At 42.9% G+C, this 12,365-nt stretch overlaps 1 protein-coding gene across 5 annotated transcripts in view; it reads right to left on the bottom strand.

The window, feature by feature from the left end:
- The window catches only part of FNDC3A (fibronectin type III domain containing 3A), a 139,427-nt gene that overhangs the window by 51,757 nt on the left and 75,305 nt on the right, over positions 1-12,365 (bottom strand). For all 5 annotated transcript variants that reach the window (XM_068419543.1, XM_068419558.1, XM_068419549.1 and 2 more), the window contains 2 exons: positions 4,997-5,234; positions 2,159-2,431 (listed from right to left, as the gene is read on the bottom strand). In XM_068419543.1, the coding sequence (XP_068275644.1) occupies positions 2,159-2,431; positions 4,997-5,234 (511 nt within the window). The remainder of the gene's footprint in view (positions 1-2,158; positions 2,432-4,996; positions 5,235-12,365) is intronic.

The following is a 12,365-nucleotide window of genomic DNA, read 5'->3' as shown; positions in this document are numbered from 1 at the left end:
GCATGGTTAAACAGGGAACTGCTGGGCAAACTCAAGTGGAAGAAGAGGGTGTACAGATCGTGGAAGGAGGGGCTGGCCACTTGGGAGGAATATAAGTCTATTGTCAGAGGATGTAGGGAGGCAACTAGGAAAGCTAAGGCCTCCTTGGAATTAAACCTTGCAAGAGAGGTCAAGGACAACAGAAAGGGCTTCTTCAAATACATTGCAGGTAAAGCCAACGCTAGAGGCAATGTAGGCCCACTGATGAATGAGGTGGGGGCCCTGGAGACAGAGGATAAAAAGAAGGCAGAGTTACTGAATGCCTTCTTTGCCTCTGTCTATACTGCTGGAGGCTGTCCTGAGGAGCCCTGGACCCCTGAGGCCCCAGAAGAAGTCAGGATAGAGGAGGAATCTGTCTTGGTTGATGAGGGCTGGGTCAGGGACCAATTAAGCAACCTGGACATCCATAAATCCATGGGCCCTGATGGGATGCACCCGCGGGTGCTGAGGGAGCTGGTGGAAGTCATTGCTAGGCCACTCTCCATCATCTTTGCTAAGTCGTGGGCAACGGGAGAGGTGCCTGAGGACTGGAGGAAAGCGAATGTCACTCCAGTCTTCAAAAAGGGCAAAAAGGAGGACCCGGGGAACTACAGACTGGTCAGCCTCACCTCCAACCCCGGAAAGCTGATGGAACAACTTGTTCTTGGTGCTGTCTCTAGGCACATCAAGGATAGGGGGATCATTAGGGGCACTCAACATGGCTTCACCAAGGGGAAGTCATGCTTAACCAACTTGATAGCCTTTTATGAGGACGTAACCCGGTGGATAGATGATGGTAAAGCTGTGGATGCGGTCTATCTCGATTTCAGTAAAGCGTTTGACACGGTCTCCCACAGCATCCTCGCAGCTAAACTGGGGAAGCGTGGTCTGGATGATCGGGTAGTGAGGTGGATTGTGAACTGGCAGAAGGAAAGAAGCCAGAGAGTGGTGGTCAATGGGACAGAGTCCACTTGGAGGCCTGTGTCTTGTCTAGCAGAGTCCCTCAAGAGTCGGTTCTGGGACCAGTACTATTCAATATATTCATTAATGACTTGGATGAGGGAATAGAGTGCACTGTCAGCAAGTTCGCTGATGACACCAAACTGGGAGGAGTGGCTGACGCGCCGGAAGGCTGCGCAGCCATTCAGAGAGACCTGGACAGGCTGGAGAGTTGGGCGGGGAGAAATTTAGTGAAATATAACAAGGGCAAGTGTAGAGTCCTGCATCTGGGCAAGAACAACCCCATGTATGAGTACAAGTTGGGGATAGACCTGTTGGAGAGCAGCGTAGGGGAAAGGGACCTGGGGGTCCTAATGGACAACAGGATGACCATGAGCCAGCAGTGTGCCCTTGTGGCCAAGAAGGCCAATGGCATCCTGGAGAGTATTAGAAGGGGTGTGGTTAGCAGGTCAAGAGAGGTTCTCCTCCCCCTCTACTCTGCCCTGCTGAGGCCGCATCTGGAATATTGTGTCCAGTTCTGGGCCCCTCAGTTCAAGAAGGACAGGGAACTGCTAGAGAGAGTCCAGCGCAGAGCCACGAAGATGATTAAGGGAGTGGAACAGCTCCTGTATGAGGAGAGGCTGAGGGAGCTGGGTCTCTTTAGCTTAGAGGAGACTGAGGGGTGACCTCATTAATGTTTATAAATATGTAAAGGGCAAGTGTCATGAGGATGGAGCCAGGCTCTTCTCAGTGACATCCCTTGACAGGACAAGAGGCAATGGGTGCAAGCTGGAACACAGGAGGTTCCACATAAATATGAGGAAAAACTTCTTTACGGTGAGGGTGACGGAACACTGGAACAGGCTGCCCAGAGAGGTTGTGGAGTCTCCTTCTCTGGAGACATTCAAAACCCGCCTGGATGTGTTCCTGTGTGATATGGTCTAGGCAATCCTGCTCCGGCAGGGGGATTGAACTAGATGATCTTTCGAGGTCCCTTCCAATCCCTAACATTCTGTGATTCTGTGATTCTGTGATTGCCCTTAATTACATAGAATGGAATTAAGGGCAGTTATGGGCTGCTACTCAACTTCAAGATTGTCAAAGTGTGGGTCTATCTACAAATGCTATGCTCAGCCAGACACTGGACTTGCATTATATATATATATATATATATATATATATTATTTTTGTTAATACTTACCTTCTACTTCTGTGTCTGTCTGAGAATTACTTTTTCCTCTACCCAAAGACTTGCTTTTGGTAGAACCTGTGCTTATACCAGCTACATCCTGTCCTTTTGTAAGTCCATTATGTTCACTTGCAGGAGAAGGACATTTCTGAGGAGATGATGGAGGACTGTTTAACTTATCCTTCTGAGTTCCATGTCGATCTTTTAATTTTTTTTGTAACCTTTCATATGTTTTACTAGACCTTTCGTCTCTAAAGTTGGATCTTCCATGAGCAGGCAGAGTATCTAAATGAAAGTAGAAAAGAAAAAAATTAAAAATAATCACTAAGAACAGAATGTTATTAAAAATATATTAAAAAATGTTATGTGTATTAAGTGCATGCTTGTGTGTAAAATAACATCTCTACTCCTATTGGAGAACTGAAGTGTCCAGCTGGTAAACTAAGATACACTAACTGGACATTAACAACATGTTAGGGGAGAAAGTAATCTTTCCTTCCCACACCTTTTTTCTACTGAAAAATTATCCTTAAAATGTTTCTATAATCTTCCTTGAGCTGTAAGGTACAGGATAAAGTCAACAGGAAAAAAAAAGTGCTACTTTATTACATGGGAGGAGGTTTGCTTTAATGCCTAATAAAAAATACAGAAGTTTTATGTTTTGGAATGCAACTAGAGCTCTATTACTTTAATGGCGCTTCAGCAGAAATCAACAGAGAAAACCCCACAAAAGCAACTGAAAGACACTAAAAGACTGAAGAGAGTATGGCTAGGTCTTATAAGTACAATATACCTGTACCCAGCAACCTGAGGCATTGTTTCAGTACCACCAAAGTCCCATCTCTAAGGCAGAACATGGCTTTGGAAAAAAGTCAGTACCAGACGAATGAATAAAAATTAAAACTGCAGACTGGTGAACTTTTCTGTGCAATTTGAACATTTTTATCCATTTCACCTTTACGCTTAGAAACAGCTTACTGACTCAAGACTTTAAAACAGTGTACCACACAGCACCAGCTCTTTCCTCAGTGTAACCCTATCGATGATAAATGATGAAAGCTTTCAAAAAAATACATCCTTCAAAACCAGCATAGAATTTGTCCATTTTCAGGTAAGTTGGATCACTTGATCTGAAGAATGAAGCTCATTGTTTGTTATTCCTTAGGTGCTACGAAGTATAGAAAACAAGATCAAATAAAAACCTCCTTACAAGACGGATAAAAATCACAAAACTAGAGAACTTTTCAGTTTCTGTTCTTTTACGTCAGCTTAATTCCCAGAAAATTTGACAGAGGACTAGCAGATAAGCTATGACTGCTTAGAAATTTGATTTTTACTACCATTAGAGATTCAGGTGCTCTTGCTAGAGAACTACCACACTCTCAGTGCTTCTGTTTTTTTTTCCCCTTAAATTCAGATTCCTCATATAGGAGCCTAACTGTGGGCTTTGACTTCTGAAACCCAAAGCCAAAGTCAGTGGTCCAGAATTAAATACGAAATCTGTAGCAAATATGTAACAAATTAAAGCATCCCATGTCCTGTAATTCCCTAAATCTAAGGGCATCTTACAAATATATTTAAAACAAAGCAAAACCAAAGAATCCCACTTTATTATTTTTTTTTACATTAGCAATTTAGCAAATTATCACTGAATTCATATTTAAAGGGATATAACAGCAGCAGAAATCTAAAAAATATTATTCCATTAAGAAGTATCCTTTATCTTTTATGCATTTAATTATCATACTCCAATCTCTTAATTTAGCAAACTAAAAGCAAACAACTGCCATTTACAGGAAAAAAAAAATTAATAAAACTATAAATAAGCACCCAAAAAGCATCTAATAATGTACTGTTATCAAAATAGTGCAAGGAAAATATTCTTAAGTACAACTTAAGAATACAGAAACACTAAGAATTCCAGGAAAATCAAGACATCGGTATATTCTTATCTGATGGCTTTGTACATCATTACTATTTTAAGCACAGTGACTACACGGAGGACATTTTTTAGATGATTTCAGTAGTATCACAGAACGCTGAGAATCTACACATCTACAGCAACAAGACAAAGCTGTGTTTAGTCTCCCTCTCCATAGCTTCTATCTTCTTTCTCTAAAAACAGCAACCTGGCATTGCCCTCTGGAAGTCTTTCAAGGTCGGCACCTGCTTTACAGCAGAAGTCTATCTAAAGAAAAACAAGTCTACCAGAAATGCAAATATTAAACTAACAACCCAACGCCTGAGTTAGTACACACGTACACTTTGCCACTAAACAGTATTAAAGGCAGATATCAATAGCACTACCAAAGACAGCTTTAATTACAGTATTAAGTTTAGGTTGGTGGCACTTGATTATTCAAGTTGTACTTCAATATGGATATCGAACTAAATGCACACAGTTTTATGAAAAACAGCAAACTTTTTTTCATAATCAATACTAAGAACTCTTGTTTCATGCTTCAAACAGGATACTTGCAAGACATGATATCTGAGAACAGTGCTCAGGTATGGATTTAAATGCTGAATCTCAGGGGAAGGCATCAGCTGAATCACTACAAACACTTCCTGCATTGCTTTCCTGGGCAAATCTATAACTGATAGACATAAGAAATAATCTGTATGTTTAATGGATCACTGAATAGACAAGTCTAATTAATTAAAAGAACTTCTTCTGGAATAATAAGCTTCAGTAAAAACAAGACTGGTATCCTCATAAAACTTTTGTGTATAGCTCCCATTCAAGCTACAAGTCTTGCTTGATAAAGCCTGTACATCAGCATCACCGATGCTGGAAATGAGTGGAGCATTTCCTTTGATAGAACTTGCAATATTCGGTAAGTTACTCACCCAGATCCCCATATACTTGTGAGGTGTGATACTGTGGAATGTACTGTGTTGCCATGTCACCGGCTCCGGTCACGGGTGAGTATATATGACGTGGTGGAGGGGGTATCATGGCTGGAAGAGGAAGGAAGCCAGGCAGTGGGGGATGCGGAGGCCTGTGTATCACTGCGTGACCACCAGGATGAAATTCTGGAGCCTGGGGAACCACCATAACCCTTCGAACACCGTTATCCTCAATAACCTGTACAGTGAGAGACACCATGCATCCAAAAAAGACACGCTTAGTAACAAGCAAAAGAATGAACATGTTTGGAATGACAGTCTGAAAGGTATGTTCCTATAGATACTTAAACAAAACTAGCAATGCTAAAACTCAGATTTGAGAAGAGGAAAACAAGAGAGCCTAAGAAAAAACAGGACAATTAAAGAGCTATGTTCTTTTTAAGAGTATTAACTGCAATAATGCCAATAATTTCTCAATGTGAATGGGAAAAATACTGTTAAAAAAAAAATCTGACTGTAACATCTTATAAACAACCAGGTATATTTATAGCATGAGCCTAGCTTCTCCCCAGGGTCCTGTTTCCACCCTCATTCACATTGCTTGTATGCTACACTGCATCTAGGATTTGTTCTACAGTATAACAACTAGATCTCTCCCTGGAAGTGATTTGCTGGGTGAACAGACCTCACACTGCATAAATGGAGAGAGAAAAGGCACAGCCGTGCCTGGTCTTTGTTCCGTGCCCAACTCAATCCTCCAACACTAACCCAGGAGGCACTTGCCATGCTGAACCTGTTTGCATGCAGCAGCCATCATCTGCATCAAGCTGTTAAAGCAAAACAACTAGCAGGATGGTGGTCAGCCCACTCAATACTCCTTTACAACTCAAGGTAATTTTTAAAGGAACTTTTTTTTTTCCTGTTAAAACGTCTTGCATTCTGAAAGAAGCCACATACTACTCATAAAATGGGGGCCTTTGTGGCAGCCTCTGCCAGAGGTGTGTGAAGAAGCTTGTGCAAAAATCTCCCTGGCAAATGGGAGATGCGACAGGACAGCCTTCTGCTGAAGGACTCGAGTGCAGCATTTTGCAACACTGCTAGAAGCTCAAGGAAAGGAAAGCAGCCTATGCAAGCCCACGATGAGAATAAGTGTGGTCATGTAAGACGCATGGAGCTGAGGAGCGCTGTGCAAGGTACATGTAGCACGTGAGAGGGGGTCTGGTGAACAGCAGGCACAAATGCACATATTGCAGAAGTACTGAAGCAGAAAATGCTCTTCACTAGGTCAGGGTCAATCATCAACTGGACCAGAAACAGGGGTCTCTCCCTGAAGCACATCACAAACAAGAAAAACTGCCACTGTGATTCTCTCGAGCTGTTTGTAACTCTAGTGGTAAATTCACAAATAAACATGACTGTTGATAATACCTAGTGATGAACTTGGCATAATTTTACTTCTATGTATCATGGTGTCAATAACCTTAGTGTCTGGGATGGCAATGAATAAATTTTTCTCCACTTCCTAGTAAAATGCTGTAATAATGCCACAGCAAAATGTGTAATAATGCCACAGCAGGGACTGCAATGTAAGTTTTTGAATGAAACATTTATCTAGTAAAGGAGGAGAACAGAATCTGGAATACTACAACTATATTCAAAAACAGGGGACAAGACAACCCTATGACCTGTTTGGGAGGAATATAAGTCTGTTGTCAGAGGATGTAGGGAGGTAACTAGGAAAGCTAAGGCCTCCTTGGAATTAAACCTTGCAAGAGAGGTCAAGGACAACAGAAAGGGCTTCTTCAAATACATTGCAGGTAAAGCCAACACTAGAGGCAATGTAGGCCCACTGATGAATGAGGTGGGGGCCCTGGAGACAGAGGATAAAAAGATGGCAGAGCTACTGAATGCCTTCTTTGCCTCTGTCTATACTGCTGGAGGCTGTCCTGAGGAGCCCTGGACCCCTGAGGCCCCAGAAGAAGTCAGGATAGAGGAGGAATCTGTCTTGGTTGATGAGGGCTGGGTCAGGGACCAATTAAGCAACCTGGACATCCATAAATCCATGGGCCCTGATGGGATGCACCCGCGGGTGCTGAGGGAGCTGGTGGAAGTCATTGCTAGGCCACTCTCCATCATCTTTGCTAAGTCGTGGGCAACGGGAGAGGTGCCTGAGGACTGGAGGAAAGCGAATGTCACTCCAGTCTTCAAAAAGGGCAAGAAGGAGGACCCGGGGAACTATAGACCGGTCAGCCGCACCTCCTTCCCCGGAAAGGTGATGCAACAACTTGTTCTTGGTGCTGTCTCTAGGCACATCAAGGATAGAGGGATCATTAGGGGCACTCAACATGGCTTCACCAAGGGGAAGTCATGCTTAACCAACTTGATAGCCTTTTATGAGGACATAACCCAGTGGACAGATGATGGTAAAGCAGTGGATGTGGCGTATCTTGATTTCAGTAAAGCGTTTGACACGGTCTCCCACAGCATCCTCGCAGCTAAACTGAGGAAGTGTGGTCTGGATGATCGGGTAGTGAGGTGGATTGTGAACTGGCTGAAGGAAAGAAGCCAGAGAGTGGTGGTCAATAGGACAGAGTCCACTTGGAGGTCTGTATCTAGCGGAGTCCCGCAAGGGTCGGTTCTGGGACCAGTTCTGTTCAATATATTCATTAATGACTTGGATGAGGGAATAGAGTGCACTGTCAGCAAGTTCGCTGATGACACAAAACTGGGAGGAGTGGCTGACACACCAGAAGGCTGTGCTGCCATTCGGAGAGCTGGACAGGCTGGAGAGTTGGGCGGGGAGAAATCAAGGGCAAGTGTAGAGTCCTGCATCTGGGCAAGAACAACCCCATGTACCAGTACAAGTTGGGGACAGACCTGTTGGAGAGCAGCATAGAGGAAAGGGACCTGGGGGTCCTAATGGACAGCAGGATGACCATGAGCCAGCAATGTGCCCTTGTGGCCAAGAAGGCCAATGGCATCCTGGGGTGGATTAGAACGGGTGTGGTCAGCAGGTCAAGAGAGGTTCTCCTCCCCCTCTACTCTGCCCTGCTGAGGCCGCATCTGGAATATTGTGTCCAGTTCTGGGCCCCTCAGTTCAAGAAGGACAGGGAACTGCTAGAGAGAGTCCAGCGCAGAGCCACGAAGATGATTAAGGGGGTGGAACAGCTCCTATATGAGGAGAGGCTGAGGGAGCTGGGTCTCTTTAGCTTGGAGAAGAGGAGACTGAGGGGTGACCTCATTAATGTTTATAAATATGTAAAGGGCAAGTGTCATGAGGATGGAGCCAGGCTCTTCTCAGTGACATCCCTTGACAGGACAAGGGGCAATGGGTGCAAGCTGGAACACAGGAGGTTCCACTTAAATATGAGGAAAAACTTCTTTACGGTGAGGGTGACGGAACACTGGAACAGGCTGCCCAGAGAGGTTGTGGAGTCTCCTTCTCTGGAGACATTCAAAACCTGCCTGGACGCTTTCCTGTGTGATATGATCTAGGCAATCCTGCTCCGTCAGGGGGATTGGACTAGATGATCTTTCGAGGTCCCTTCCAATCCCTAACATTCTGTGATTCTGTGGCCTAAGTTTTCACTGATATTTGAAATCGGGTAGGGACATGTACATGTACACCAGTGAGTAATCTGGTGCAACAGGAGCAGATCAATAGATCAAAGCACTTAATGCCAAGCTGCTTTCATCTCCACTGTTTAAGCTTAAGGGTATTATGCTTGGCTAGATTTAGTCTCACGGCCTGGTGTGAACACTTACAGAGTGTCTGTGACAGAAAGCTGTTTGGAGGATGATTGGTTTTACCATGTCTGTTAGGGGTTGGTGTGCATGTGGTACATCTGGAATGGAGCTTCTGCTTTTGTTTTCTCTGAGAGCAATCTAATTTGCATACCCCAAAATTATCCTGCTAGCCAAACCAATGCAAAGTAAGTGAGAATAGTCTAGGAAAATTGTTTCAAAACTCCCCTACTGTACTGAGAAAGACAGTTATGTGGACATAGTTGTATGCTTCTGGTGTTATGGTAAAATGATCTTTATACATAACCAGTAACACTCAGAAGACATAAAAGTAGATACACAATGGAGCTGATCCCATCTTTCTTACATAAATAGAGAGCTGGAAATTAGTATGAATGACCTAAGTGAACAGTTTGAAAATACACACATACCACATGACTTTAAAAAATGGGTTGACTATTTCCACGATACAGAAATCGTGCCTTACTGGGAAAGAGTAATTTCACTGAAGACAACACTCTTCATATCTGTGCAACCATAGCTGTGTGGTACCTAAAGGCTGGGTATATTAACAGCAGTAAATACAACTAGAACTTCTGCTGTCCAATGAAATTCTCTAAACACTGAAATGTAGTTTTAATTATTTAAGTCACTTTTGCTTACAGAAAAAAAATAGCAATTTATCATGATTTTATGAGCAGATTCAGATTATGTAGGAAGCAGCTTCTATTAAAAAAAACAGGCTACTTAGCTTATAATTTATTTTTTTTCTTGGGTCTGCTGATAGTTTAAGTACTCAGAAATAGGTAACAAATTCATAGCAGCAGGGACCTTAAGTTTAAGAGTGCAAAATGAAAAGATTTTGACAGGTCTGTAGCTGTGCCTCTAAATCAAACAACTCCTCAACGGTAGGCCTCTACTAGGCAACTACATAGATAAAAACCCTCCAAAAAGCAGTAAGAGCATCATGTCAAGTATACAATTGTATGTTAAAAAAAGTAAACAAGCTATCTATTATCCTAATTGTGCAAGCAAAACATGTATTTTGGCATAGGCCTGTTTGGTTGAGTGAACCAAACAAACATCCATCACTGGAAAACTCACTACAGACAGTGAATCTAGACAGCTTAGAGAGGATGAAGGAAGTTGTGCTTTCTTTCAGAGTTTTAGAACTACAGTTCCAAAGGAAAAGGAAAGGAGAAGTAAATCAACTTATGAATTGCTTTTTATTTATGTGATATAAGGACAATAAATACGTTTTATTCTGTAGTTATCCCCAACTTCCAACAGAGGACAGTACACCGTGTCACTGCCAAACAGGAATTGAAGTAAGCAGAGGCATAACAGAACTAAATGAAAATGGATAGACAAAAGATGGTTATGCTAAATTTGTTCTTCCAGGCTGATGGCTTTAGACATTTAGCTGGTTTCCAATTTATCTCAAAATATATCTGCAGTTGCTGACATTCAAAAATACACTATGCCTGAAGAAACCATGTAAGTTACTTTGCTGGGACTGCATTAAGCCTGGGATAACTCTTAGTTCAATAGTGTCAGACTTCCCTGTCTGCAAGACTACCATCAAATCTTCTGGCTTGTAACAGGAACTTCCACCATAAACCACAATGGCTGGTATGTTTTGTCAGCAGTAAATACTTCAGAAGTCTTATAAACCACAGGTTTTTTTGGACTATGATACTGCTACTCAGATGAAAGCAGCAGACGTGAGCTCATTCCACCTGTACTCTGAGGCGGCCAGATGTGAGGCACCTTCAGTTCAAAAGTCAGAGAGCTGTGTTAGCACAACACTTGCTTGCAGTAACGAGCTCCAATGAAAGGCAAGGCTAATGAGTGTGCCGCAGCAAGTCCCAGTCCTTCAGCCTGTCTGCTGCAAGCTGTCCTCAAAGGAAGGATAACTTAATTTCATAAAGATTACTCAGATTGTTGCAGGTTACACAACTTGTTAAACATTAAGCACTTCATCAACTGAAATTAAGTACTCAAGAAATATGGTAAAACTTTGAATTTTAATTATCTCAAAAATTTTTTCCATTCTTTAAAGACTATTTCTAATAGGAATCAAGACTTTTTACTATGACCTAAAGATAAATGGACTTCCATGATTATTTTTAATTCATGTTTCTTCTGCCTGTTTGGGAACTCAGCTATGAAGGATACATTAATCCAGTTTCAACAGATGAAAGGTAAAACCACAGGGACTCCATGTATTAGTCTGCCTAACCTAACAGCCTTTTCTTTTGCTAGAGGACAATTTTTTACGCAGTTCAGGTAATTAGTCCAACATCTGCTGGACACTATGGGTTTTTTGATTGCATTTTACATGTTGTAGTCTCTTCTCAGTGTACACCATGGGGTGCATGCCAAGTCAGAAGCAGACTGGTCACAACAACAAAACATCATGAGAAAGACAGACATTATGGAGAGTGGTATTCATCTGCTCTAACTTCCACATCTGACCTACTGACCCCTAGGCTCGTTTTATAGTTGAGGGAAAGAGACATCATCTAGAAGGTCACACACCTCATTATAATACAGGTGTCCAAAATAGCTGAGAGGAATCATCCTTTTAATATGCTTTAAAGGATGTCCACGTTATCTAGCTCACATTTAATTTTCAGGCATCTAAATTAGGAATTGCACAGCAGTGAGAAAATCAGAGCCCCATTTTAAGATAAACTGTGGAAACACACGTTATATGATAATTCATTTGCAATGGACAGCGGACATTTTTTCCATATTGTTTACTACACTTTTTTTAACTGATCTGTTTTACTCCTTACCTGCAGGGAACTTCCCAACATGAACTATGTACATACATGAAACTATATAGGTGCCAAGAGAAAACATCCACTAACCCCGGACCCCTGAGGCCTCAGAAGAAGTCAGGATAGAGGAGGAATCTGTCTTGGTTGATGAGGGCTGGGTCAGGGACCAATTAAGCAATCTGGACATCCATAAATCCATGGGCCCTGATGGGATGCACCCGCAGGTGCTGAGGGAGCTGGCGGAAGTCATTGCTAGGCCACTCTCCATCATCTTTGCTAAGTCGTGGGCAACGGGAGAGGTGCCTGAGGACTGGAGGAAAGCGAATGTCACTCCAGTCTTCAAAAAGGGCAAGAAGGAGGACCTGGGGAACTATAGACCGGTCAGCCTCACCTCCAACCCCGGAAAGCTGATGGAACAACTTGTTCTTGGTGCTGTCTCCAGGCACATCAAGGATAGGGGGATCATTAGGGGCACTCAACATGGCTTCACCAAGGGGAAGTCATGCTCAACCAACTTGATAGCCTTTTATGAGGATGTTACCTGGTGGACAGATGATGGTAAAGCAGTGGATGTGGTCTATCTCGATTTCAGTAAAGCGTTTGACACGGTCTCCCACAGCATCCTCACAGCTAAACTGAGGAAGTGTGGTCTGGATGATCGGGTAGTGAGGTGGATTGTGAACTGGCTGAAGGAAAGAAGCCAGAGAGTGGTGGTCAATGGGACAGAGTCCACTTGGAGGTCTGTGTCTAGCGGAGTCCCGCAAGGGTCGGTACTGGGACCAGTTCTATTCAATATATTCATTAATGACTTGGATGAGGGAATAGAGTGCACTGTCAGC

The sequence above is a fragment of the Nyctibius grandis genome, chromosome 2, assembly GCF_013368605.1.
Source record: "Nyctibius grandis isolate bNycGra1 chromosome 2, bNycGra1.pri, whole genome shotgun sequence".
Classification (NCBI taxonomy): Eukaryota; Metazoa; Chordata; class Aves; order Nyctibiiformes; family Nyctibiidae; genus Nyctibius; species Nyctibius grandis.
The sequence above is the reverse complement of the archived record's forward strand: the minus strand, read 5'-3'. Positions and strand labels throughout refer to the sequence as shown.